This window comes from Leucopleurus acutus (assembly GCF_964270905.1).
Source record: "Leucopleurus acutus genome assembly, chromosome: 19".
NCBI classification, from domain to species: Eukaryota; Metazoa; Chordata; class Mammalia; order Artiodactyla; family Delphinidae; genus Leucopleurus; species Leucopleurus acutus.
In genome coordinates this window covers 48,699,495-48,726,927 of record NC_139161.1, presented here as the reverse complement: position 1 = coordinate 48,726,927, position 27,433 = coordinate 48,699,495, and the positions used below count along the sequence as shown (strand labels likewise).

The following is a 27,433-nucleotide window of genomic DNA, read 5'->3' as shown; positions in this document are numbered from 1 at the left end:
CACATTCACCCCACGTTAACACTCACGCAAACACACACACCTAGTCCTCGGGGGGCTTATGGGCCACCAAGGCAAGGACAGTTAGCCAGCTGCACACGCCCTCCTGCTATAAACAGCTATCATCTCTTGCTGTTTGCAATCTGCCTGCCCAGTGGTCCCCTCCTCAAAAGCAGGCAGACAACAAAGGAGGCGCGCAGAGGGAAGGAGGTCTCACGAAGTTAGAGACCTCAGCCTGCTTCTCACAATCCGTCCCTTTTCCACCAAAAGAGATCCGTGCGTCCAGTAGACACTTTTTAAATTTTTATTTATTTTATTTATTTATTTTTGGCTGCGTTGGGTCTTTGTTGCTGCGCGCAGGCCTTCTCTAGTTGCGGCAGGCGTGGGTTACTCTTCGTTGCGGTGCACGGGCTTCTCATTGCGGTGGCTTCTCTTGTCGCGGAGCACGGGCTCTAGAGCGCAGGCTCAGTAGTTGTGGCGCATGGGCTTAGCTGTTCCGCGGCACGTGGGATCTTCCCGGAGCAGGACTTGAACCCATGTTCCCTGCATTGGCAGGTGGATTCTTAATCACTGTGCCACCAGGGAAGTCCCCAGTAGACATTTTGGAAGTGGTGCTGGTGCCTGGCTCAGAGAGCTCGTGTCACCTTTCAGACCTTCCCTGAAGCTGTAGGCTGGGCAGGACTGAAACAGCAGAGGAGCCTGTGAGGCTGGGAACACGGGACACATTCTGACCCAGGCCTGGTCTCCCCTAAGGAGGTCTCCAGGGACACCCGAGTGGGGAGGATGGAAGTGGGCACAGTGGTGGGGCCCCAGCTCCTGGTAGCCTGACCCCCTGGGTCTGCCCAGATGGCTTAGCAGGCAGCTGGTGGGCTTGTCACTGCTCCCCAGTTCCCCCCAGCCTACCGTCTGGTGTTGATGGTATAAGCCACAAGGGGGCCAGGTGAGCCATATGGAAGTTCCAGACCCACAGGTGGAGATCCAGGTAGTTCCCTACTATGTGGATGGATGCGGCCAAGACAGATGATTGCAAAGCAGATCTATCTCAAGAGAGCTCTGGCCTCTTCCAGTCCCAGACTCACTTCCAGGCTCCTTTCAGCTCCCCAGAGGGCAGGTGGCATGCTCTGGTCCCAAGACACAGCCCCGTTTACACTGAATTGGGAGTTCCTTTGGCCACATGGCTATGCAGAGGGAAGGGTGAGTTGGAGCCCAGGGAGTGACCAGTCTGAAAGGGCCACCAGGAGGTGAAATCATGACCCTGCTCTCCCAGGCCTAAAGGGTAAGCCATGCAGAAGGAAGATGCATTCGTGATTTTAGCTGAACCTACATGGCTCAGGCTGGGCACTCACCCTCATGACCATCCCCTCCTAGAACCACCAAGCAGTCTGGATCTGTTCTGCCCAAGGAAACTGTGTGCCGAGTTGTGAAGGAAGTCTGGTGCCTTCGAGGAGCAGGGTGGTCATGGGGTCCTAGCTACCGGGAGGGTAGCCTGACTGTACACATGGGAGACCCCACCTCCAGCTGGAGCAGACAGAGTCACGGTCTTCCTACGCTTGGCCACTCTGGTCAGCTGCGGAATTCTGCACACCTTAAGCAACAGAGTCTTCCTGCCTCCATCAGTCGATAAATCTGGCCCTGCAGCTCCCCTAAAATTGCTCTTGTCAAGGTCACCAGTGACCTCCATGTTGCCAAATCCCAGAAGAACTTCTCCCCTCATCTTCACCCCTTAGCACCACTTCCTCCTCCCTGCAGCGTTCTGGGGTTTCCTTCAGCTCTCCTCGCAGGTCCCTTCCTCTGTAGAGACCCTCAAGGCTCAGCCTGGGACCTTCCCTCATCTCTGTCTCTGCTGCCTTCCCAGGGTACCCATCCATTCCCCTGAATTTAATTCCATCTCCATGCTGCTTCCCCTACATGAATATCTCCAACCCTGACCTCTCCTTGGACCTCCAAATTAGCAGCTCCAAATGCATACTTGATTTTTACACTTTGCTGTCTCACGGGGATCTCAAACTTGGCATGTCCAAAATAGAGTCCCTGATCTTCCATCCTGAACCTGTCTCTCCGCAGGCTCCTCCTCAGAAAAATGGGACCCAAACCCACCCATTGCTCAAGTCTCATCTAGGATGATGAGACATCTAGATTCCTCCCTTTCCGTCACCTCCTAGGTCCAATCCACCACAAGCTCCTGTCGTCTCGACTTCCTCACCATAACCCTAATCCATCCATTTCTCTCCATCTCCACTGCCAACACCCTCCCGGGTTCAAGCCCCCTTCGCTTTTTGCCCGGACTAGAGCCACAGCCTCCCATCTGGGCTCCCACCTTCCCCTTCTGCTGATCTATAGCCCATTCTCCACGTGGCAGCCAGAGATGAATCACATCACTCTGCTGATCAGGACCCTTCCCAAGACCCACAGGCCCGGATGCTTTGCCTCTCGGCAACCTCCCGCCTCGCTCACCCTACTCCAGCTGCACAGGCCTCCTTTCTGTTCTTCCAAAGCACAGACACACAAATAACAAGGACCTACTGTACAGCACGGGGAGCTATATTCAGTATCTTGTAATAACCTACAATGGAAAAGAATCTGAAAAAGAACATATCCAGGACTTCCCTGGTGGCGCAATGGTTAAGAATCCGCCTGCCAATTCAGGGGACACGGTTCGAGCCTGGTCCGGGAAGATCCCACATGCTGCGGAGCAACTAAGCCCGTGCGCCACAGCTACTGAGCCTGCGCTCTAGAGCCCGCGAGTCACAACTACGGAGCCCGCGTGCCACAACCACTGAAGCCCACGCGCCTAGAGCCTGTGCTCCGCAACGAGAAGCCACCGCAATGAGAAGCCCAGGCGCCGCAAGGAAGAGTAGCCCCCGCTCGCCACAACTAGAGAAAGGCCGCGAGCAGCATCGAAGACCCAACACAGCCAAAAATAAAATTAAAGAAAATAAAAAGAATATATATTTATATATATATATACACACACACATACATGTATACACACAGGGTTGGCCAAAAGCTCGTTCGGGTTTTTCTGTAAGATCTTACGGAATAACCCAAACGAACTTTTTGGCCAACCCCATATTTATGTATAACTGAATCACTGTGCTGTACACCTGAAACTAACACAACACTGTAAATCAACTATACTTCAATAAAAAGAAGAAAAGAAGAAAAAAAAAAAGAACAGATTGTTCCCTGCCTCGGTGCCTTTGCACTTGTCATATCTGGCACCCAGACACACCCCCAGCTCTTCACACGGCCATTCCTTCTCTCCTTTCAGGGCTCAGCTAAAATGTTACTTCCTCCAGGCCTTCCTTGAGCCCCCTGGCAAAGCCATTTCTCCCTGCCACAGGCACAATATTCTCAAATAGCACCCTCGAAATGATGCCCCTCCCCAAACACCATGTTTGTGTCTCTCTTCGGGGCACTGATCAGAAGCTACTGTTGTCTGATGGCTTTCTTAACTACCGTCCGTCTCCCTCACTGGACAGTAAGCTCCGTGTCCACAGGAATCGTGTCTGCCGGCTTCCCTGCTGTGTCCCCAGGCCCTAAAGCAGTCCTTAATCCATGGCAGGTGACCAATAAATACTAGCCAAGTAAAGGAAGGGATTTCACTGGAACTTCCACGTGTAAGGTGTTCTTGTGCAGGAGACCAAGCAATACAAACTCCTGCTGGAGGAGTTCAGGGAAGGCTTCATGGCGGAGGTGGCATCCAAGCTGCACCTTTGAGTGAGGAGATTTAGAAAGAAGGAGGGAGGCTGCGGGCTGGGGGCTGAGGAAGAAGCCCAAGCAACGGAAGAGGAGCAAGCACGAAGCACATCCCAGGAAAATAATCAGCCTCACTGGCTGTAGACCACCCACTGCTGTCAAATGATCCCTGCCGGGAATGACCTGACTAGGACACCACCCCAGGGTCTCCCCAACCAAGTGCCAGGAGATGCCCCAAGCAGCCATTTGTGCACCTCTAGCTAAGAGGATGCTGGCTTACTTTCCCACCCCACACAGAGAGGGTGAGTCTGCCCACCTCCCCCATATCCCACAGCTGCTGGGCCCCCTGCGCCTCCTCAGGAGAGAAGGGAGCTGCCTGGGAACAAGCCCTGTGACGCTTGGCACCCTGCAAGTGGTCTCTGGGCCTCAACCAGCATAATGACTTTCCTTTTAGCAGGACCAAGGCTTGCCTGCGAAGTACCTTTGTGGGAATTAGAACAGGGCACCCCTCTGGGTGAACCAACTGGAAAAAGGCATCCTTCCCTCTCGTCAGACAGCCCCTCACAAGATACCCAGTGGGCCAGCAGATTGCCGATGTCAGCCCCCACTCATCCCTGATGTTGGGTGCCCCGTGTGGTCCTTGCCTTCCATGGGGGCCTGGCCCACCACAGCGATCTCTTTGCAGTCCAAGGCAGAATCTGGACAGCCGCCCCCAGATCCCCGTGCCCTCAACGCTCCATCCCAGCAGAGGAGTCCAGGCTACGCCAGGGTGTCCCAGGAGTCTTGCCCAGGTGACCAGGGTGACAGTCGTCATGGGGCTGAAGCTGTAACTCGCCCACCCCTGCCCGTCCCTCACAACAGCTGATGGCCGATTCCCAGAAGAGACCATCTGGGTCTTGGTGATGCCTCACCCCCAACACACACACACACTCACGGAGCAAGGAGAATTAGAGATTATCGGTGCGCTGTAAGGCCCTGCTCGAGTGTTTACCCTCCCGGGGATATTAAATTTTAAACGTGTGTGCCTGTTTACTCTCCCTGCCGGAGCCTTGCTGGCTACCCCGTAGCCAGGCAACACTATCTGACCTGGGGGACCAGGAGGGGGACTTTCCATGCCAGGCAGGTCGCCTGGGGAGGGTTATCTAAGCACGGCTAGTCTCCGCACAATGAAGTACCTCTCTCGCCTCCCACTCCTTCCCCCCCTCAGCCCCCAGGTGACCTCACACCCACAACACACAGTCCGCTCTAACAGCAAGAAGCAGAGGGTGGTCCTGAGACGGAAGTGGTGACACTTTGGAATGGGATCTGTTAGAAGCAGATCACTGGGATTTGGTGTCATTATCAACCTCGTGGCCAGCTTTGCTGTTTCCCTGCCAGCCAAGCTGAGAGCCAGCAGGCTGAACCTGCAAGAAGAAAGGTTCAGGCTACATGGGAGGAAGATGAACACGTATGAACGGAGACAGGCCACGGCACCACCTTCCGAGGGAAGACTGGACAACGCCAAATCAGGGCTGGAAGCTCACGTGTGTCATTTTTTTCCTCCATGAGGGGTTATCTTTCCACCTGGATGGGAGATCAGCAAGTTGCTGACTGAAGGTAACAAAATCAAGGTCACATCTCAGCTCTGGATTGACGACGTGAGCACTGTGTGACCTTCTTTTCTCCGTGGAAAAGTTTAGGGACATGTGACATGCCTACCCTCCGAACCCCATGGTCAGGGGAGGACATTTGAAATCATATAATCAGTCATGGGCTCACACAGCAATGAAATCAGGCAAGCAAATTATCAGTCATAGAATCATAGGATCCCACAGATGGAAGACCTACTGTGTGCTGGGCCTCTAGGGTTTCCACTAGGGGTAAAAAAAAATCTCCCCCATTTTACAGATAAGGAACCCAGTTCTGACAAGACCCAGCCTCTCCTACTGAACCATGAAGGTGGCCTGAGCTAGTCACAGCTGAATAACACCCACCTACAAAAGATGTCCTTGTCCTTAATCCTCAGAACCTGTGAACATGTGAGGTTGATGGTGACAGAGGGAATTAAGGTTGCTGATCAGCTGGCCCTGAGGTGAGCGGAGGATCCTGGATTACCCAGGTAGGCCCAATATAAACAAAAGAGTCCTTATAATAGAAGGAGGCAGAAGAGAGAGAATGAGAGCGATGGCAGTGTGGGAAGGACCTGGCCCAATCAATGCTGCTGCCTTTGAAGATGGTGGGATGGGGCTGGGAGTCGAGGAATGCAGGTGGCCTTCTAGAAGCTGGAAAAGGCAACGAAATAAATTCTCTCCTAGAGCCTCCAGAAGGAATGCGTCCCCATGGACACCTCGATTTTAGCCCAGTGAGACCCATTGCAGACTTCTGACCTCCAGAACTCTAAGATGATAAATCTGTGTTGTCTTAAGCTACTACGCTTGTCATCATCTGTTTCAGCAGCCATGAGACACTAATACAGACCTCTCGACAGATATAAGTCCAATGTAACCACGGGCAGGAAGGAACTCTGACACTCTAGCACCACGCCCCTGCTCTGCAGAACTGAAATGTTCTGTGACACATAGTTACAGTCCGGGATGAACGTTATTTTGATGTTTTGATAACTGCCTTGAAGCTCTTTGCTGATCTTCAGGAAACCAGGTGTGGATTCCTGACCTTCACTGGGCCTGGGACCCACAAGCAAGGAGAAAGGCTGCCCAGGAGATGACAGAGGACCATGCCATGCCAGCAGGACCTGGGACCCCGCCTGTCCATGACAACTCAGGCTGGACCGATGACCTGGGAGGCCTGGGTTTCAAGGTTCCCACCTCCGCTGCCAGCACTAACCTCAGGTACCCCCAGGCTCTGGATCTGTGGCTCAGCTTTGCTCTTGGGGTGACAAGGCCCATCCCTGACACTTACTGAATCCTCCCAGGCTTTGACCCACCTTCCCGCTCTTCAGATCTCACCATGGTTCCTGACCTGCTTTCTCCTTCACTATTCTAATGTTTGAGGGACCCACTCTCCCCCCACCCCAGACCCCAGGACGCATCCCCTCATGGGGAAGTGACAGGGAGAGGATCTTCCAAGGATTTTCTGCTTTTCTGAGCATACCCAGGCCACCCTTGCTTCCACACCCAAGCAGGGACCACCAGACCACTCAGTGGAGGTCATGTCCCTTCTTGGGTCACTCTCCGAGATGGTTTCTGGGGCTTGGCCTCCTCGCAGCCATCATACCCTCAAAGGGTGGACATCACGTCTTCCCAGTTCAACAAAGGGCCGTCAAGCATGAGGAGACGGAGCTACGCAAGGAGTAGCTCCTGTCTCCTACATCTCACAGCCTGGCTCTCCCGACCACGGAATAACCACCCCAAAGGGACCCTCAAATGCTGTCCTGAAACCCAACTGGACATCCACAAGGTAGCGATGCTGGGAGCCATCGGGGGTCCAGTGGATTTTCAGAATCATCATCTCTGGGGCGAGATGCAATGCTGGTCTCCTCTGAGCCCAGGCCACCCACCAGGGTGAGTCCCTGGGAAGGGAAAACTCTAGAAACAGTAGCAGAGCATCTGGAAAAGGTCCTAAACCTGGATGCCCTTAGACACAGGGAGGATATAAGGCAAAATAGTTGGAGAGAGCACATCCCTCCCAATAGTACGGAAATTAATTTTTTAATACCATGTTGGTCAAACAAAGCGTATCTGACGGCAAACTGGGCCCAGGCCTACCAGCTAGCGATCCTCAAACAAGCAAACCAGCCCATCTACCTGACCTCCTTCATCCCCTTCCTGCCTGTTCCCACCTGCTTTCCCTCCTTCCCTCGCCTCTTCCCTCCCCTGCCCCCTCCTGTTTCCCCTCTCCCCAGTCCCTCCTCTTTTCCCCTTCCACAGCAGAGGACGCCACCAGGCCACCCACCCCTCACTCCTGGCTTCCCATTTAGAGCCAACCAGCCATCATATTAACATCTGACATTTCAGAAGCTTCTCGGTCCTGCTGCCAAATCAAATCAGCTCAGCTGTGTCATTTGCTAGCAAACCCAATTCACTCCCGCAACAGGTTCTGCTTAATTTCCACGTGGACCTGGGCTGGAGCTCTTGAAAGGCTCCCCTCCACCTCTCCACATACCTGGAGATGCAGACCCTGGCAGCCCAGGCTGCTGGTAAGGGCATGGCAGTTTCCCTCAAAAGGAGCGAGCCACGCTGTTCATAGACTGCACTACCGCTCCTCCAAAATCACTTGGTTCTCCTATCCCAAAGAAGGGAGCCAAACACTATGTATAAAGTGGAAATAATTTATTAAAAAAAAATTAATGTCACCACCCTCAAAGATTTGTTTGGGGACTTCCCTGGTGGCGCAGTGGTTGAGAATCTGCCTGCCAATGCAGGGGACACAGGTTCAAGCCCTGGTCCGGGAAGATCCCACATGGCCGTGGAGCAACTAAGCCCGTGCACCACCACTACTGCGCTCTAGAGCCTGTGAGCCACAACTACTGAGCCTGCATGCCACAACTACTGAAGCCCACGCGCCTAGAGCCCGTGCTCCGCAACAAGAGAAGCCACCGCAATGAGAAACCCGCGCACCGCAACGAAGAGTAGCCCCCGCTCACCACAACTACAGAAAGCCCGCACGCAGCAACGAAGACTCAACACAGCCAAAAAAAAAAAAACCAAAAATTTGTCCATATTTTTTTAATAAAATAATTTAATAGAATAATTTACCTCATCTTTAGAGGACTCTTACAGGGGTTACTATCTCTTCTGGAGCAGAAAAATTTATCTAAACTTCAGTGATTCCTTCTGAGCCACGTGGTTTTCTCTTCACTAATTAAATGCAAGTAAAATCGAATTTAACTCCTTTTTATTACAAATAAGCACAAATGGTACAATCCCATTTATTTATTTATTTATTGCAATTTCTTTTTTTTTTTAACATCTTTATTGGAGTATAATTGCTTTACAATGCTGTGTTAGTTTCCGCTTTATAACAAAGTGAATCAGTTATACATACACATATGTTCCCATATCTCTTCCCTCTTGCGTCTCCCTCCCACCCTCCCTATCCCACCCCTCTAGGTGGTCCCAAAGCACCGAGCTGATCTCCCTGTGCTATGCGGCTGCTTCCCACTAGCTATCGATTTTACATTTGGTAGTGTATATACGTCCATGCCACTCTCTCACTTTGAGAGGGTGTGGAGAAATGGGAACCCTCTTGCACGGTTGGTGGGAATGTAAATTGATACAGACACTATGGAGAACAGTATGGAGGTTCCTTAAAAAACTAAAAATAGAACTACCATACGACCCAGCAATCCCACTACTGGGCATATACCCTGAGAAAACCAGAATTCAAAAAGAGTCATGTACCACAATGTTCACTGCAGCTCTATTTACAATAGCCAGGACATGGAAGCAACCTAAGTGTCCATCGACGGATGAATGGATAAAGAAGATGTGGCACATATATACAATGGAATATTACTCAGCCATAAAAAGAAACGAAATGAGTTATTTGTAGTGAGGTGGATGGACCTAGAGTCTGTCGTACACAGTGAAGTAAGTCAGATCCCATTTATTTATGCCTCTGTCTGTGTGCATGACACCGAGATGTCTCGAGGCTTAGCAAATGGTAATGATGAATATGGCTGGATGGTGGGATTATTACTAGAGTTTTGTTTTGGATTTTTTTACTTTATACTTTACAATTGCTTACATTTTTTTATAAGAAGCATGTAACACTTTATTTAAAATAGGGTGTGGGGTGAGGGGTTGCTGTTCACTTGCAAAAAAATATATATCTTATAAAATTTCTCCAAGATGGGGCTTCCCTGGTAGCGCAGTGGTTAAGAATCCGCCTGCCAATGCAGGGGACATGGGTTCGAGCCCTGGTCCAGGAAGATCCCACATGCCCCGGAGCAACTAAGGCCACGCACCACAACTACTGAGCCTGTGCTCTAGAGCCCGCGAGCCACAACTACTGAGCCCACGTGCCACAACTACTGAAGCCCACGTGCCTAGAGCCCGTGCTCCGCAACAAGCGAAGCCACTGCAATAAGAAGCCCGCGCACTGCAACGAAGAGTAGCCCCGGCTCGCCACAACTAGAGAAAGCCCGCGTGCAGGAACGAAGACCCAACGCAGCCAAAAGTAAATAAATAAATAAATTTATTAAAAAAGGAAAAATTCTCCAAGAAAATACTGGGCTTTTTTAGTTCAATGCCACATTCTCAAGGCTGGATCAATTGATGAGAATTCATAAATCACCTATTATGAGTATGTCTTAAGCACCGACCACTAAGTGTTTATGAAGCACCTGCTCTGGGCCCCTTGTGTACCAGGCCCTGTGACAACAAGGATAGGAGAACATGTCCTGTCCCCTCGGGCGATGGAGCTGGGGCTGCATTGGGCCAGTTCCTCCCAGCCCTGCCCCAGCAACGCCCTGCCCCATCACACACATACACACACCTGCAGTCACACCTGAATGACCTCCAACTACACAAAAGTAAGCAGGTGCTGGCATAGCTTCTGGGCCTCACCAGCCTCCCACCGGGGGCTCCTGAAAGAGGGCCGCTCACACCCTATAGTGGGTTAAATGGTGTCCCCCAAAAAAGATATGTCCACCCAAGAATCTGTGAACGTGACCCGATTTGGAAAAAACGGTCTTTGCAGGCATAATTAAGCATCTTGAGATGAGAGCCAGGTGGATCCAGGTGGGCCCTAAATCCTTATAAGAGACCCACAGGCCCAGGGAGACGAGAAGGCCATGTGAAGACGGAGGCAGAGTGGAATCATGCAGCCCCAAACCACAGGAAGGCCTATAGCCACCTACACGCCTACAGGAAGAAGCAAGGATCTGCCTCCTCTAGTGCCTTTGGAGGGAGCGCAGCCCTGCCGACACCTTCATTTCAGACTTCTAGCCTCCAGAACTGTGAGAGAATACATTTCTGTTGTCTTAAGCCACGAAGTTTGTGGTAATTTGTTACAGTGGCCCCAGGAAATGAACAGACACCCTAAGGCCTGAAACACCATCTCCTCACTCGTCCAAGAACCGGGAATCTACTAGGGGTCCAGGGGGAAAAAGCCAACAGGAAGGGGACACACAGGAGGTACCTACGGGACTCATAGTGCAGGGGTGACTCCCTCCAGGAACAAACACAAAACCCACTGTCCACTGTCCCACAAAGCACCAGACACACCGGGCTTGAGCGTCAGGTCAATGACATGACCCCCAAGCATGCATGGGGTGGGGATGCGAGGCGGGGCATGGAATCTGGCAGGACCCCACTCCAGAGCCGGTCTCAGCGCAGAAGTGTCTATGGCAGCCAGAAGAGGAGTGGGATAATCAGTGAAACCACCACACAGGTATTTAGCTCACTGCCCACGATAAAAACCACGAGTATCCACCACATACCAATGTAACACCCGTGTGGCGTTATATCGGTACGAAGCCCTTGCCCACCCGCTTCCTCCTGTAATCCTCACAGCAACCCTACGGGGTGGGCTTAGTCCCACAGATGAAGGAACTGAGGTTCCTAGGAGATGAGCGAACTGCACAATGTCACACAGTTGTTACTAAGGCCCAGGGCCAGGCCCGGGCTCTGTGTGCCAGACCCAGCGTTGTCCATCGGGGAAGGCAGGACCAAAACAAGCAGGGATGTTGTAAACTAGAGGCTAAGTTATGGGGTAGGACAGCTGCCAGGCCTTCAAAGGCAGGTGGCATGACTAGGGCTACAGCAGCACGCGAAGCATCCTCAAGGAGACGCCCTGAATGCCAAGTGCTCTACCAGGGCACAAGGTCAGTATCTGTCTAGAAATATAGACTCGTTTCAATACTAGCCGCAGGCAAAAGGAATTAGGAAGGAACCTTCTGATGGGGACAAACAGATTATAAAATGCATTCCAAGGCCAACCCCGGGACACTCCATGGCCTTGAATTATCCAGATCTCCGCTCAGTCCAATCCCAAAATCCTTCATGAGGACAATGGCCTTACAGTTTCTCCCTATCACCATGGGGACCACCTGGTCTGTGAACACTGATTAGCTCAGGGCAGCCTGACTTCAAGTGATGGGAACAAATCCTGGCCCTGCCCTCACCAGCTGTGGGACCTGGAGCAAACAACTTAACCTCTTCCGCCGCCAAGTTCAATCGGAGATGCCAGAAGCAACTCATCTCCAGTGTCAGCTCAAATGACTGGCGGTGGCTACCTGCAGGGCTTTGTCGGAGAGGACTCTGAATCCACTTTTAAACTCATGGGCGAGGGTGCCATGATCATTACCAACATCCGCCATAGGGGCAGAAGGCTGGTGGGCTGGCACGAGTGCCACACATTTGCCTGCTCTGATCTGGAGAAACATCACGGCTTACAGAGACAACCATACACGTGCATGGGTGCATGTATAGAGCCAGCGGATTTTTGACTAAGGTACCAAAGCAACCCTAAGTCTTTTCAATGACTGGATATCCATATGGGAATAAATGGACCTAGATACCGGTACCATCAGGCCACTCAAGATGGCTACCCTCTCGCTCACTATACATCCCCCTGCTCAACTGGTCCCTGCCTCCCCTACACCCTACTCACCTGACAGACTTTCCCTCTTAGTCATAGAGCCTAATCAGTAAATGCCTACATACTTGCCCCCCACTCCGACCCAGCTAGTTCTAGTCTTTAGATCAGAACACCTCCACCATGATAGCGTATCAAAGGGGCAAAGGGGCGGTGAAGGACGTGCTCCTCTGCTGGTTTCCCTGGTAACCAATGAGCCAACCTGATGTCAATTCCCACTATAACGGGTATCCTCCCTCTCCCCTCCAGTAGCGAAGACTGCTGCCCTGTCCTGCCCTCGTCTGCCTCACACAGTGCGGTGTCACTCCAGGACCTTGCTTCAGACATGTAAGATCCCCTGTCCATTAAACCATCGATGTCTCTGTCACTGACTCTGGGCTCTTCCTTCTCGAGGCTTTCTGTCTCGAGGCTGGGCAAGTATAAGGCTTGCTGCCCAACAATGCCTATATCATGCCACACAATTAAATTAAATTGAGATGGATCTTAGACCTATAGCTCAAACTAGACAGCTTCTAGAAGAAAATATGGAAGAAAATCTTTGTGATATGGAATAAGCAAAGAAAGCTACAGACACAAAATGAAAAAAAAAGTCCATAAATTGGACATCATCAAAATTAAAACTTCTGTTCATCAAAGACGCTGTTAAGACAAGGAATGAGCTTGTATCTAGAATATGTAAAGAATGCCTACAGGAAGATGAACAACTCAATTTTAAAGGGGGAGGAGGGACAAAGGAACTGTAAGAATGGTCCACAAGCATATGAGAAAGTGTTCAATGTCATTAGTCATCAGACAAATGCAAATTAAAGCCACAATGAAATATCCCTCCCTACACACCCACTCAAGTGGCTAAAATTAAATAGACTGACAAATGGCAAACGTTGACAAGGATGTGAAGCAGTCAGAGCTCTCATAACACTGCTGGTAGGGACATAAAATGGTACAGCCACCTGGCTAAAAGTTTGGCGGTTTCATATAAAGTTAAACATTCACCTCCCCTTTGACCCAGCCATTTCCCTCTAGGTATTTACCTAAGAGAAATGAAAACACATGTCCAAAACAAAACAAAACTTATACCAGAATATTCAGAGCATTTGGTTGTTCATTATAGCTCAAAACTGGAAACAAGCCAAATGTCGCTCAACAGGAAAATAAACAAACTGTGTTGTATTCATACAGTGGGCATAAAAAGGAACAGACTACTCATACACTCTACATCATGGGTGAATCTCACAGATATTATCCTGAGCTGGACACAAACAAGTACAGATTGTGTGATTCCTTTTATCTTTTTTTTTTTTAATCTAGTTCCCTGACCAGGGATCAAACTCGTGCCTCCCTCACTGGAAACAGAGTCTTAACCACTGGACCACCAGGGAAGTCCCCGTGACTCCTTTTAAATTCAGTTCTAGAACAGGCAAAACTAATTTACAGTGGAAAAAAAAATCAGAATACTGGTTGCTTCCCGAGGGGAGGGGGTTGGGATTGACTAGGAAGGGACATAGTGGAACATTCTGGGGGAAGAGAAGGGTCCTCTATCTGAATCAGAGTATGGGTCCCATGGGTGTATCCATTAATAAAAGTACACAGTCAAGATTTATGCATTTCAATGTATGTAAATTTTTAAAATCCGGTTACACCTAAAGTAATTTGCAAGAAGTGTAGGCTAGTTGGCCTTAAAACAATGAACAGATGCAGGGGACACGGGTTCGTGCCCCGGTCCGGGAAGATCCCACATGCCGCGGAGCGGCTGGGCCCGTGAGCCATGGCCGCTGAGCCTGCGCGTCCGGAGCCTGTGCTCCGCAACGGGGGAGGCCACAACAGTGAGAGGCCCGCATACCGCAAACAAAACAAACAAACAAAAAAACAATGAACAAAATCAGGTACAATAGAGGGGTGGGTTCATGCAGGTGGAGCACACACAGACATCTCCCGGCTCTCTAAGCCTCCAAGGTGCCCCCCAACAGATGCAGAGCCAGATTAAGCTCCCCTCGTATCTGCACTGCCCTTGGGCTCCCCTGTCCACTGGCCTGTATGAAATCAGAGGCCTCCTGGGAAGTGGTTCCTGAGGAGATAGCATCTGGACCAGCGACATAAATAGGGTCTGCGTGGGGACCAGAGACAGCTCTCCTAGGAGCGCCAACAAGAAAGCCAGCTAAACCTCCTGCAGCGGTGGTCATGGGCCGCAACAAACGCTTGTCCCAACCGTCATGCCCCCAACTGCAGAGCATTCTTGAAGAGGGGAAACCAAACCCCCTTGCTGGTGTCCTTGAGCCCTTCTTGCCTCTGCCCAAGAGGGGTCCCAACATCCTTCCCACAAACGCCTCCTCATCTCGTCCATACAAACTTGGTAGATGTGGCAGGGGCTGACACCCCCTCACTCAACCCTGACAGAGGCAGGTGGGTGATCTCTTTTCCCAGTGAGAACAGAAGACAGGGAGCAGGAGCCACAGGCAAAGTAAGAGATGGCATCGGGCCTGGGGCAGTGCTACAAGCTGGAAAGGAAACCCCAGCCCCTCCCCACCCAGGCCAGAAAGTGGCTGGTGGGCAGTTCGGGAGCCTGGGAGGGTAGGAGGCCGAGACCCAGCACAGCTCTGTCCAAAGGGAATGAAGGGAGTGCAGAGAAGGCACCTCTGACCTCCACTTTCTTCCCCAACATGTGGGCACTTTGCACCTGCCTGACCCATCACTGAGGGTTTCGAGGGCATCGGTGAGTGATGGAGAGCAAAGGACCAAGGGGGCAAAGCAGGCATGAGACTCTCTGCTCCCCCCACAGCGGGCACCCCAGCTCTCCCTGTTCTCTTCGGGAAAGGAGAAGGTCTGGGGTGGAGGAGGCTGTCCTCAGACTGGCACAAAGAGGGATGGAGAAGGCTGAGAAAGGGTCACCTCCCAGCTGACCGGGCCAGCCCAGCCCTGGTGGGACTCCAGAGACGAGTGTGACAATTCAGATCAAGGACACACCAAGTCCCAGCATCACCACCTTCGACAGAACGCCCCGTGCACTTACTGTGAGCTGGAAAAGAATCAGGAGGGTCAATCCCAACCCCTTCACGCCCAAAAGGCTGTTGTATGGTCGGTCCCAGGGGGTCACTCAACCCCCGTGCTTGCCACTAGGGTCCCTTCCAACTCCCCCACCCACCTCCCCATGAAGCCATCCTCACTCCTCCCCCCCCACTGAGATGACACACTGCAGCTTGTCACATGCTCAGCCATATGGTTTCTTCTGCTCGGTTAAGGCCCCCCGAAGACAGCAGGTTCTTTGAGGGACGAGGACGGCAGCCTCAGTCTGACCACACGGGGCCTAGCGCAATGCTGGGCACACACTCGCTCTCCTTGGTGCCTGGTGACCCATTTGGGCATGAAAACCAGATCATAAAAGATGTGGGGAAACAATTCACAGCATCCCCAGGGAGACAGCCCCAAACCCCTCTCCCAGCCCACCCTGCACCATCCACAGCTTGAATTCTGGTTGGGAACCGGGCTCTCATTCTGCCCATCTGCTCGGCGTCTCTTTGGTGGCTCTTCCTCAGGTTCATATTAGCGAGAAAAAAAAAATTCCCTTGAAAACCACAAACACAACGAGGTGGAGAAGGGGGCGTAAAGGACCGGTTGCAGCAGGCATGCCAGTGGGGGGCAGGGGCCTGGGGAGTGGGGGGCGCTTCTCGGGCTGGAGGCCAGCTTCTGCTCCAGCAGTCCCTTCCCAATGGGGGGAGCAACTAGAGGAGGTTGTCCCTGGCGTGTGGGGTGGGATGAGAGCATCTTATCCAAAATGGTTTGGGTCTTAGAACTGAACTTACTCTATGACTACAGGAGGAACACACCTATCTTCAATGGGACCTTGGCCAAGTCATTTCCCACCTCCTGGCCTCCAGCTTCCCTAAAAAGGAAATGGATCACCCATCCCTGACATTTTGTGACTCCCGAGCTACTCAATACCAAAGGGGTTTCACTGCCACCCCTAACCCGAGCCTGCACTGCCAAGGGAACCAAGTGAGACCCTCCTCCACTGCCCAGATGCTGGGAGGGAGGGGGGGCTGATGGAACTCCAGGGCCAGTGACCCTGGAGAGATTCCAACCTCCACCCTCAGTGTCTCAGACCTCGATGTGCAGTAATAACCTGGGGAAGTTGGGAGGTATCAGCAAAGCAGAGGCCTAATCCCACCCTGGAGAGGACATCGCAGGCGGGAGCCCAGACCTGCACAGGTGACTCCACAGGTGAAAGTGATAGGGAAGGAGGGGGCTTCAGTCCACATCTTGAAGAACACATGTATTCAGGCTTTTTTTTTGGCCGCACCGTGCAGCATGCGAACTTCCCCGACCAGGGATCGAAACTGTGGCCTCTGCAGTGGAAGCGCGGAGATTAACCGCTGGACGACCAGGGAAGTCCCTGTATTCTGGCTTAATTTAGAGGAGTATTACTGGAGAAAGAGGGTCTGCTGGGATAGGAGATTCAGACAAAACCAGAGGAGTGGAAGGGAAGCGCCTGCTCCTCCAACCTGGATTCCAGAATGGTCAACACACCATAAACATCGACCAGAACTAGGAACCCACAGAACAGGACGCAGTCGCTGCCCTGAACTCAACGCAGGGACGCGTGGGCCTAACAACATGACTTGGTAAATGCAGTCCCGACACGGCTGCTCCCTCCGTGCTGAGCAGGCTGGGGAGAGGTAAATGAGCATCGCAGCTTTAAGTAGCCACCAGGACACTAAACCCAGAGGCCACCGCGAGCTCCACATGTGGCCTCTCCACCGTAGTTGACACATCTGCCCATCCCTCTCACCATGTCCCCAGCCTCGTCCACACCAGCCTTTCCCTGGGGAGGCCACCCCCGGAATCTCCCATCTTCCCACTCCATCCTCTCCCTGGAGAGTTCACCAACCCACCCACCCCTCCACTCCCAGCTTCAATTCCCATCTCTACAAAAATGACTCCAGATTTTTATCTCCAGTCACACCCTTCTTCTGAGCCTGGCCCCCAAGTACCCGGCTGCTCAATGACACCCCCATTGGTGCCTCAAGCATGTCCAACTCAGCACTCAGAACTTAAAGCCTCATCCTCCCTCCTGGGTCACCCCCTCTCAGAGAATGGCTGTATCGTTTATCCGGTTGATCCAAACCTGGGACCATTCTTGCTTCCTACCTCTCCCCAAATCCTCATATCTCACCAATCCACCTCCTGGGAGATCTCTGAGATCTGACCACTTCCAGGAGGTCACAGGCCCTTCAGAGTCAGTCCTCTCCCACTGGACTCCTGCAGTGGCCTCCCCACTCATCCCACTTCCACTCCGTTCCGTCCCACACATCCTCCATACGAGCCAGGGTGACTTTGCAAAAGTCCTGTCACCTTACTCCTCTGACTAAAATCTTCAATGACTTCGATGCCCCTAGTTAGGATAAAGCCCAAAATCTTAGGCAAAACTTCCAAGGGTCTGCCTCTTGGTCCCTAACTGTGAGTGCTCTAGCCATTCTTTTTTTTTTTTTTTTTTTTACGTCTTTATTGGAGTATAATTGCTTTACAATGGTGTGTTAGTTTCTGCTTCATAACAAAGTGTATCAGTTATACATATACATATGTCCCATATCTCTTCCCTCTTGCATCTCCCTCCTCTAGCCATTCTTGTCCCTGGAGAATAAACTTCTCTCCTGCCTCAGGGAAGACGGAAGACGGAGCCTCCAGCAGTGCTTCTGGAGCTGTAATGTACATGTGAATCACTAGGGAATGTCGGTAAAATGCAGATCCTGATTCAGTGGTCTGCAGTGAGGCCTGAGAGTCTGCATTTCTAAGGAGCTCCCCGATGAGGCAGGTGCAGCTGGTCTCTTGGCCTCACTCTGAGTGATAAGCATCTAGAACACTCTCCTCCACCTTGACTGCACTTCTGCTTCACTAAGTCCTACTCCACTCTCAGGGTTCAGCTTAAGCACCACTTCCTCAAAGCCCTCCCTGACCCTCTCCAAGGCTCGATTAGATCTCCCCTCCACAGACCTTATATTGTCTGAGCTATGCTGTGCTTCTCCTTTGGAACATTCATCACACCTAACGGTCCATCCCTCATTCTTGAAATTATTTTTTCAACTTTTGTCTCCATAGCTGGATAACAAACTCCAATAGAACAGGGATCATACTGCCTTGTTGCTACCAGGTGCCCAGTGCTCAGCACTAGACCTGGCACCTGGTCAGCACGTGTAGTAGAAAGCTGTGGGTCTTGCCTGCCCTGCATCCGTTTCCTCTTCCTCTCATCGTAGCATCTTCAATTTTCCTTTAAACCGCCACCCCTCCCCCATTATCCGTTCTTACAGTTTAGACCGGGGTCCCCAACCCCCGGGCCGTGGACCGGTACCGGTCCGCAGCCTGTTCGGAATCGGACCGCACAACAGGAGGTGAGTGGCGGTCGAAGCTTCATCTGTGTTTACAGCTGCTTTCCATCGCTCGCATTACCACCTGAGCTCCTCCTCCTGTCAGCATTATGGTGAGTTGTATAATTATTTCATTATATATGACAATGTAATAACAATAGAAATAAAGTTCGCAATAAATGAAATGCGCTTGAATCATCCCGAAACCATTCCACCACCACCACCACCCCACCGCCAGTCTGTGGAAGAATTGTCTTCTACGAAACCGGTGCCTGGTGCCAAAAAAGTTGGGGACCGCTGGTTTACACGGTGGGCAAGAGACCCAGGTCTGGCCAATCAGAGCCTTCCATCTCTGAGATAGACATGTGACCTAAGCCCAGCCAGTGAGCTTCCTCCCTGGGACTTTTGTTAGAACTACTGGGGGAAAAGTGATACTCTTCTTTCCACTGGAGTTACTTAGCAAGTAGGAGCTACTGTCCCCATCTGCCACCACAGAGCCAGAGCTTGACAAAGGATGAAACACAGAAGAGAAACGGTAAGAGACGGATTTCGTGGACGCAGCCGTGCCTGGAGTCTATACTTGCCATTACGAAGGCAATAAATTTTCTTTTATGCTTAAGCCAGAGCAAGTTATGTTTCTGTCACTTGCCACCAAGAGTCCTGACTAACACAACATTCAAATAAATATTGGGTGTTGGGTAAATTAAATGAGCACATAAGTAAAATCTGCCAAGAGAACTCAGTGACTCCTCCTAGGAGACTTTCAGAATTCCTCCCTGCAAACTCCCGCCATCCATGAGCAAAGAGACAAGCATCCCACACCCAACCCTGCAGACCAAGGGACTAAAACTCAGAATGGTGACGCGTCTCAGTAATACCCTGTGCAAACAAGCCACCCCAGCACCTGACTCGGATGCCAGCACTGTGACTAGGCTGATGAAGGTGGTCTGGCTTTCAATGCCCCTGGGTACCCCACCAGGAGGAGAGCAGAGCTGTCTTCTAGGTCAGCCCTGCACCCTACCCACTCCTGCATTCCTAATTCAACCAGGACAGGCTCTGACTGCCATTCTGTGATATTCCCCCTCAGTTCTGTGTGTGATGGGCATTCAATGTGGGATGATAATGGGAAGATGGCTCTTATCTACCTCCTTTGAGGGTATCACTTTGCAACAGATTAGGTCAGGGAAGAGGGGGCACCACAGGGTCTCCCAGGAAAGAGATACCTAATTATTTCCCTGTGAGTCACCTTGTAGCAGAACCCCAGGACCTCAGATGACTCAGGTGACGTCTTCAGACCTAGTCCTCACCTGGCAAAGTGTGAGGGAGGTGCATTGCTGCCTAGGCAGGATTACTGGCTGAACCAAAGTCCTCCCTGAGGGCCAGCTCAGGCCCATGTGGCCACCCTGCCAGGAAGACTGAACAGTAAAGGGGGAGAGCTCGGTGTAGGGAGGAGGCAGCCCCCTCAGGGTCCTGGGATGTAGTCTCCCAGGAGAGAGACGTGTGAATGAAGTGCTAATAGGGAAAGAATTACTGGCTCCCAGAACCTCCAAGGCAACTCTCCCACAGAGACTAGGGTGACAGGGCCAGCCCAGGAGGCAGTCAGAGGCAGGTAGAGCAGCACACCAGTGCCATTCAAGTCCCAGGAGGGTCCCAGCCCACAGGACCCCTCCCTCCCCACCCCCAGCCCCAGGCAGCCCTTCTGGGCAGTAGCCCCGTAAGGCTCCCAGCTGCATTCTGAGTGTCCCCACTTACTCCCGCCTGGGCCCCTTTGTGCGGAACCTACAGCTCCACAAGGCCTCTCGCTAATGACCAAGCATCCCGCCCACCCCATTCAGCCCCAGTCTATTTCCTCACTGCCCCTGGACACCCCCGAATCTCACAATCACACTTTCCTCCTACACGGGTAATCTCAAGTGGACGCTGCCTTCAGAGGTGTGGAGACATTCCAAGGCCCCCACGGGGACAGAAGCAGCCAGGCCAGGGGCCAAAGCAACAGCACTTTCCCCGCGCACTTCCCCTCCCCACTTACCAGCCGGAAGCCTCTTACCTTCATGGTGGGAGGCGCAGTGAGAGGAGGGGACAGCGGCCGGTCTGGGAGGGTCACATCCGAGCTGTTGGCCAGCTCCTGCTTCCTGTTAGGCCACAGAACACAGAAGAGGTGAGTGGGGGCCTGTCTGCCCCTCCCCTCTCTCCTCTAACAGCAGCTGGGCTTAAGGACACAGTCTAACACATGCAGAAAATAAAGCCAGTGCATTTCTTTGCCAGGATGTGCTCAAATCTTAGGCAGGGCTACTCCCAGTGTGGTTCCTGCACCACAGCATCACCCAGACACTTGTTAGAAATGCACATTCTCAGGTGCACACCAGACTCCCGGGTGATGGGGCCCAGGAATCTGTGTTTTAACAATCTCTCCAGGTGATTGTGATGCTGAGGTCTGAGAACCACAGGTCTAAAGAGATATAGGACTGGGAAGGAAAAGAAGGGGAGAGGGGTAAACGTTTTCAGTTCCTCCTCCCTGGGGGGACCGCTTTGTCCCTAAACACACACACACGCGCGCGCGCACACACACACACACACACACACACACACACACACACACACACGCCCTGGTCAGACTTTGGGAAGACAGGGCTGCCTGCTGTGTATGCCGCAGGTAAAACTTATTTTAGTCCATGTGGGCTAGGACCGTGGAGAGGCAGCTAAACAGAGTTGTGTCACCATGACAACACGACTGCGACAAGTCCGCTGCTCTCACACACTCCCCACTTTCCATCTGGCCCTTGCTGGTGACCAGGGAGTGCTAGTGTACGGTCCAATCAGTAGGGAGAATGTGTGCCACGGAAAAGCCTTCAGAGCGATGGTCACGCACAGGGCCAGCTGGGCAGAACCTGGGGGAGACTCCAGACGAGGGACTCTGGTGTACAGGACGTGCCCTGGCTATATCCTGGGACAGGAGGGAGAGGCAAGGATAACAGAATTAAGAGCCTAAGAAGACCAGGCTGAGCCACAAAGCCCCCAATTTTGCGACTGTTTGCTTCTCCGGAGCCCCACCCAGAAGTAGTCAAGAGTCAGTCCCCAACCTGGTCCCACTTAAATGACCGAAGGACCCCCACTGCCACCTGGAGAGAATGCTTCTGTACTTTGTTCCAGCCTACGTCCTGCCAGTGGGGGTGACAGCTCCAACCCCAAGCCCCGCTTCGTGAGAGAAGCCATGTTCCCTACAGGGGGAACCGTCTTTCCGGAGGAAACCCTGGCCCTGGGGCTCAGACACCACCCCAGCCTGGCTCCCCTCAGCCCAGGCAGGCCCAGCTACCCTGGCACAGCCCCTGCCTGTCCCTGCCACCTGTCCTCCAGGGAGCCAGGTAAGGAGGCTGCGTGACCGTCTGGCTCGGTGGAGGACCCACGTGACCCCGCTAACCTCAACCCTGCCCATCCCCCTTTCTGCACCTCCATCTGCCTCCCTCCTCCTTTATTCCTGGACCTTGGACTCACTCCGATGACTGGAGAGTGGGGTCCCCTCCCTCCTGATCCAGACTGTAACACACACAAGAACCAAAGGGTCAAGACTCAACACTCAAGACGTGCGCACACACGTGGTCACACACAAAGGAACGGACGCAGCTCCTTCTACTTCTCAGTCAGAGCCACCAGCCTCCCCTTGCATTTATGGCCTTGGAGGTTACCATTGTGGGTAACGTCCGGCTGCTCTGGCCCTCACCTGCCTGTGGATCCCACAGAGCTGGGTGGAAACAAGCTTGCTTCCCCTAGCCACTCTACCCTTTCCAAGCAGGCACTGTTCCTCCTCAATGGGCCTGCAGCCCGGGACTCACGATGATGGAAAAGGAAGGGAGGAAAGATGCCCAGAGAAGGGAGCATCACCCTCAGGTCCCCTGAGGTGAGGACAGGCAGGGCAGTTCCTGGGTGGGTCTGGGAGCCTGGAAGGGAAAACCGTGCAGGGAAGGGAGGGGAGGCAAGCCCCCACCCAGAGTCTACAGGACTGTGTGGGGTTAGCTGAGGACCTCTGGCTCACTCCCCTGGAGATGGCTTGTGGGCAAACTTGACCAGTAGCCGCCTTGGCTCTCTGGGAACACAAACCCTAGAGGAGGGCAATGGCAGCAGATTTTTCATATCAGGGGTCGGGGGACCCTCATATACACAGTCACACTGTCCGGTTCTCTCCATAAGGTGGAAGATGTCCACGCCCGCAGGACCAGAGCAGCTGAGATTATTACCAAGGTCCCTGAGTCCCAGGCAAAGGGCCCTCGTACCCAGCCCTTCGTGGACTAAGCCTCTCTCCCCTGAGCCAGTCTGCTCTCCCTGGACCAGTCGCCAGGAGCTGGTGAGGGCTATCACATGGGAGCACGGGGCATCTGCCAGAATGATTTCCCAAAGGATGCTTGGAGCCCGGAAGGTGCTGGAGCAGGAAGGAGCACGAGTGGCTACCGGCCTCCTGCTAGCTCCAGGGCCCTGTCCAAGACTCCAGAGGGGACACCAGGCTGGGCAGAAGGCATGACCACTGCCCTCAAAAAGATCAGAACCCAGAGCACATGCACACCGATGGCCGCAAATCAGAAACTACCCTGCCTTGGTACCTAGATAGCTTGGAATGGCTTTACGGGAGGGGATGGGCCACACGGCACCAAACCCTACTCTGGACTTCAGCCCTCCCTCCTAGGAGCCAAAGGTGCTTATTTAAGAGCTGACTGCCTGTTATGGATTGAATCATGAACTGCCTTAAAGATATTTTGAAGTCTTTTTTTTTTTTTTTAGCTGCGCTGTGCGGCATTTGGGATCTTAGCTCCCTGACCGGGGATCGAACCCGCGCCCCCTGTGTTGGAAGCACAGAGTCTTAACAACTGGACCGCCAGGGAAGTCCCAAGATATTTTGAAGTCTTCACCTACCTGTGAATGTGACCTCGTTTGGAAATAGGGTCTTCGTAGATGTACCCAAGTTAAGATATGGTCATTAAGGTGACCCCTTAATTCAATATGACTAGTGTCCGTATAAGAGGAGAAGGTGGCCACCTGAAGACACAGACACACAGGGAGAATGCCATGTGACAACAGGGGCAGAGGTTGGAATGATGCACCTGGAGCACCAAGGAAGGTCAAGGATTGCAGGCCACCATCAGATGCTACAAGAGGCAAGGAAGACTCTTCCCTGGAGCCTTCAAGAGGAGCATGGCCATACCGACAGCTTGATTTCGGACTTTCCACCTCCAGAACTGAGACAACAAATGTCTGTTGTTTTAAGCTGCCTGGTTTCTAGTACTTGGTTAGAGCAGCCCTAGGAAACAAATACACTGCCCAAGTCCCATATTCTAGCCTTGGCTTTGTAATTGGAAGACCAAAACCCAAAAGGATGAAATCCCTGCTTCCGCCGCACCACCCCTGCTATGGTCAGCTGGGCTCAACCTCGCCCTGCCCCAGACCTCACAACCAATGACATCTGCGTGTGAGCCACCCTCCCAGGGACAGCCAGGCCCAGCCTAGCCACCAGCTGGTGCTAAGATAAGACAGAGTAAGAACATGGTGCTCAATGCAATTCTAGCCCTTTCTCAGCCAGACACATCACACTTACCGAGGGGTGAAAGTGACATGATTATCTCAAGAGATAACCTTGAATCTGCTCTAATTTATTATAAGCAAAAGGTAAATTATTAGCAGAAATGGTAATCTCCCTCTTATTGGTAATGACTTTCTTGTAACCCACAGTGATCCTGACATGGGTCATGGCACTAAGGTTGAAGACTGCCTCTCGAGCCAAGCCAGCCCACAGGCAGCTCTAAGGCCGCAGGGTCCCAGACCTACCCAGGAACCCAGAAGAAGAGGGGCTGGTGACAGAGGCAGAGGAGGGAAGCAGGGAGATTACACACTCAGCTAAAAGAGAGGGTGGTTAAGAGCAGGTGTGAATGAGCAGGTCAGAAGAGCCTCCCGCCTCTGGGGTCCTGGAGGCGCAGCCCACTCAGCTTCCCTCTGCCCCAGAGCTGCCTGGCACTGAGGTTCTCTACTCTGGGATTCTTTCCCCAGCTGGGAGGGCTCAGGGGGGCCGGGAGAGGTCCTATCTGGCTTTAGCCAAACGTAAATCTCAGGAGGAAATGATCAAAGAGCTGGGAGAGGAAGCTGAGATAGCCGGGGGATGACTCACCCAGATGGGGCTGTTCACAGGGAACTGGGCAGACCTCCAGGCGAAGACCCCACTTACAGCACCCAGGCCTCCAGGGTCCTTGCCTCCAGCCTCCAGTGTCTCTGCCCCAGACCATTTGAAGTCATTGCAGCTATCATCTCTCCCACATGTCTATGAAAAGGACCTATATTAAGAATCAAGAGATTCCTGCGTTCAAGTTTGTCTCTACTTGCTACCCCACTGTGTGACCTTGGTTAAGTTACCTCACCTCTCTGTGTCCCAGTTCCTTCCTCTGCAAAGATGGGGGTGATAATGTTCTGAGGATTTAAACATAATGGCTGTGAAATAAAATATAAAGTCCTATACAAATGTAGACCATTATTATTATAACTCATAAAATGGTGATCAGGTTTCCAAGTGGAAAGAGAGAAGCAAGGGTCCAGGGCTGTTTACGTGTCTTTGAAAACATTCCTGGCATCTCAAATAAGCACCAGTTCTAGCCCCGGGGATCTACCGTCAGGATCGTAACCATCGGTTAATAATCAGCAACAGGAAAAAAATCCCCTGTAACAGCAGATGGCTCTGGGGCCAGGTTTAAGCCCTCCCTCTGGCACAGAGTTTCCCCCAAACCTACACACTCCCCTTGTCTGCATCTCCCACTACACCAGTTCCCCAGCCACCCTGCCACGTTCGGCCCTGCTTTCTCTTGCTTTCCAAGTAGCCAAGCTAGAGAAACGCATACAGCTGGCCGCTATGAAGAGCTTCCCAGGAAAACCAAACCAAAAGGAACGAGACACATTATCACAACAGCCATCAACCGATGGATGGATAATCAACATGGTCCCTCCACACAGTGGAATACTATTCAGCCATAAAAAGGGATGAAGTGCTGATACACGCTACAACATGGATGGACCTCAAACACATGCTAAATGACAAAAGCCAGAAACAAAAGGCCACCTATTACATGATTCCATTTATACGAAATGTCCAGAATAGGCAAATCCAAGACAGAAAGCAGATGAGCGGTTGCCTGGGGGCGGGGGGCAGAAGGAGAAGGGGCAGGGAGGGTCTGCTCGTGGGCCCGGGGCTCCTTTCGGAGGTGATAAGAATGTTCTGGAACTATGCAGTGGCGATGGCACAGCCCTGTGAATATACTAAACCCCACTGAATCGTACACTTTAAAAGGGTGAATTTCATGGTATGTAAATCATACCTCAAATTTTTTTTTTTTTTTTTTTTTTTGCGGTACCGGGCCTCTCACTGTTGCGGCCTCTCCCGCCGCGGAGCACAGGCTCCGGACGCACAGGCTCAGTGGCCATGGCTCAGGGGCCCAGCCGCTCCGCGGCATGTGGGATCTTCCTGGACCGGAGCACGAACCTGTGTCCCCCGCACCGGCAGGCGGACTCTCAACCACTGCGCCACCAGGGAAGCCCTATACCTCAACTTTTTAGAAAGAAATAAGGATGAAGGGGCTGAATGGGCTCCATTTCTGCCATTCCTGCTGCTTAATTTTCTTCTCTGGCTGCCTTTTGGTGGCCCCGGGGCCCCGGGCTGTGTGCAGGGGCTTGCATTCTGGAGATGCTGAAGATGCTGAGTACGGTTTCCTGACTGATCCCACCTGTTGAAAGCACTGCCTTTCTTCCCCACCCCCAGCATTCTTAAGTACTTGCAGCACAGTACTTAAGAACTGAGGAGAGGGTTTTGGAGTTCCAACTTTTCACATTTCCAAACCCTGCATAACCAACTAGACCATAAACGATAGGAAATAAAATAAAACAAAATGAAATTAAAAAGCTTCCAGAGAAATCATCATAAGAAGGAGATACGACGGGAAGAAAAGGGAATTAGAAGCCAGGACTGGCTCCCACCAGCTCTAGCCGTGATAAGCTGGACCCCCAGAGTCTTATTATCTCTGCTTTCCCCTCTGCAGGATGGGCAGGCTAACCCCCAACTCCTGCTCCCTGCACTGGACTCGGAAAATTGCGCTCAACTCTTCAATATGACTAGAGTCTTAGACAGTTTTCATGGTGGCAGAGAATTGTGTGGTCATTGGGCAAGCTGGGCCAGGGGGAAGGACGAGCAGGGACCGGGCTGGGCATGGGCTGGGGGTCCCAGCCCAGAGGAATCCACCTTGCTGTCTACAGAGACCCAAGGCCACAGGCACAATCATGTAGCCCTTATTCCAGCAGCCAGCAGTGCTGGGGCATCCCCGTGGTTGGAAACATGTCCAAGAAGTTCTGTCCATCGTGGCAGGACAGCCTGGCAGATGCTGGAGTAGAGGGCCAGCCTCCAGCCTCGAGGGAGGCGGGCAGGCAGTGTGTACAGTGGATCAAAAGCCCTGGAGTTCTGGTCCAACAGACCTGGATTTGAATTCCGGTGCCACCCCGGATTAGCTGTGTGACCGTGACCAAGTTACTTCGCCTCTCCCCACCTCAGCTTCCTCATCTGTAAAACGGTATAATAATACTCACCTCCTTGGGTGGTCTGAATAAGGCCTGAAAAGCACTTAGCACGGTGCCTGGTCCACAGCCAAAACATAATACCTGGCCGCCATTGTCATTGCCAAGGCTGCCGTCAGGTAAGCTGGAGGGAACGGGCATGGGCAGGGACACAAAGGCAGAAAGCCAATCAGAGAGCAGAGAGGAGGCAGGAACAGCTTCAAATCCGAGGGAACCTGGATGCCCACGTACTTAAGACAGGAGAGTCCAGCCAC

The 27,433-nt window shown here is 52.4% G+C and overlaps 1 protein-coding gene across 1 annotated transcript in view; it reads right to left on the bottom strand.

The window, feature by feature from the left end:
- The window catches only part of RAP1GAP2 (RAP1 GTPase activating protein 2), a gene marked incomplete at both ends in the record, with an annotated part of 210,207 nt that overhangs the window by 75,272 nt on the left and 107,502 nt on the right, over positions 1-27,433 (bottom strand). Inside the window, one exon of the mRNA XM_082861620.1 lies at positions 20,638-20,722. Coding sequence (XP_082717746.1) covers positions 20,638-20,722 — 85 coding nt within the window. The remainder of the gene's footprint in view (positions 1-20,637; positions 20,723-27,433) is intronic.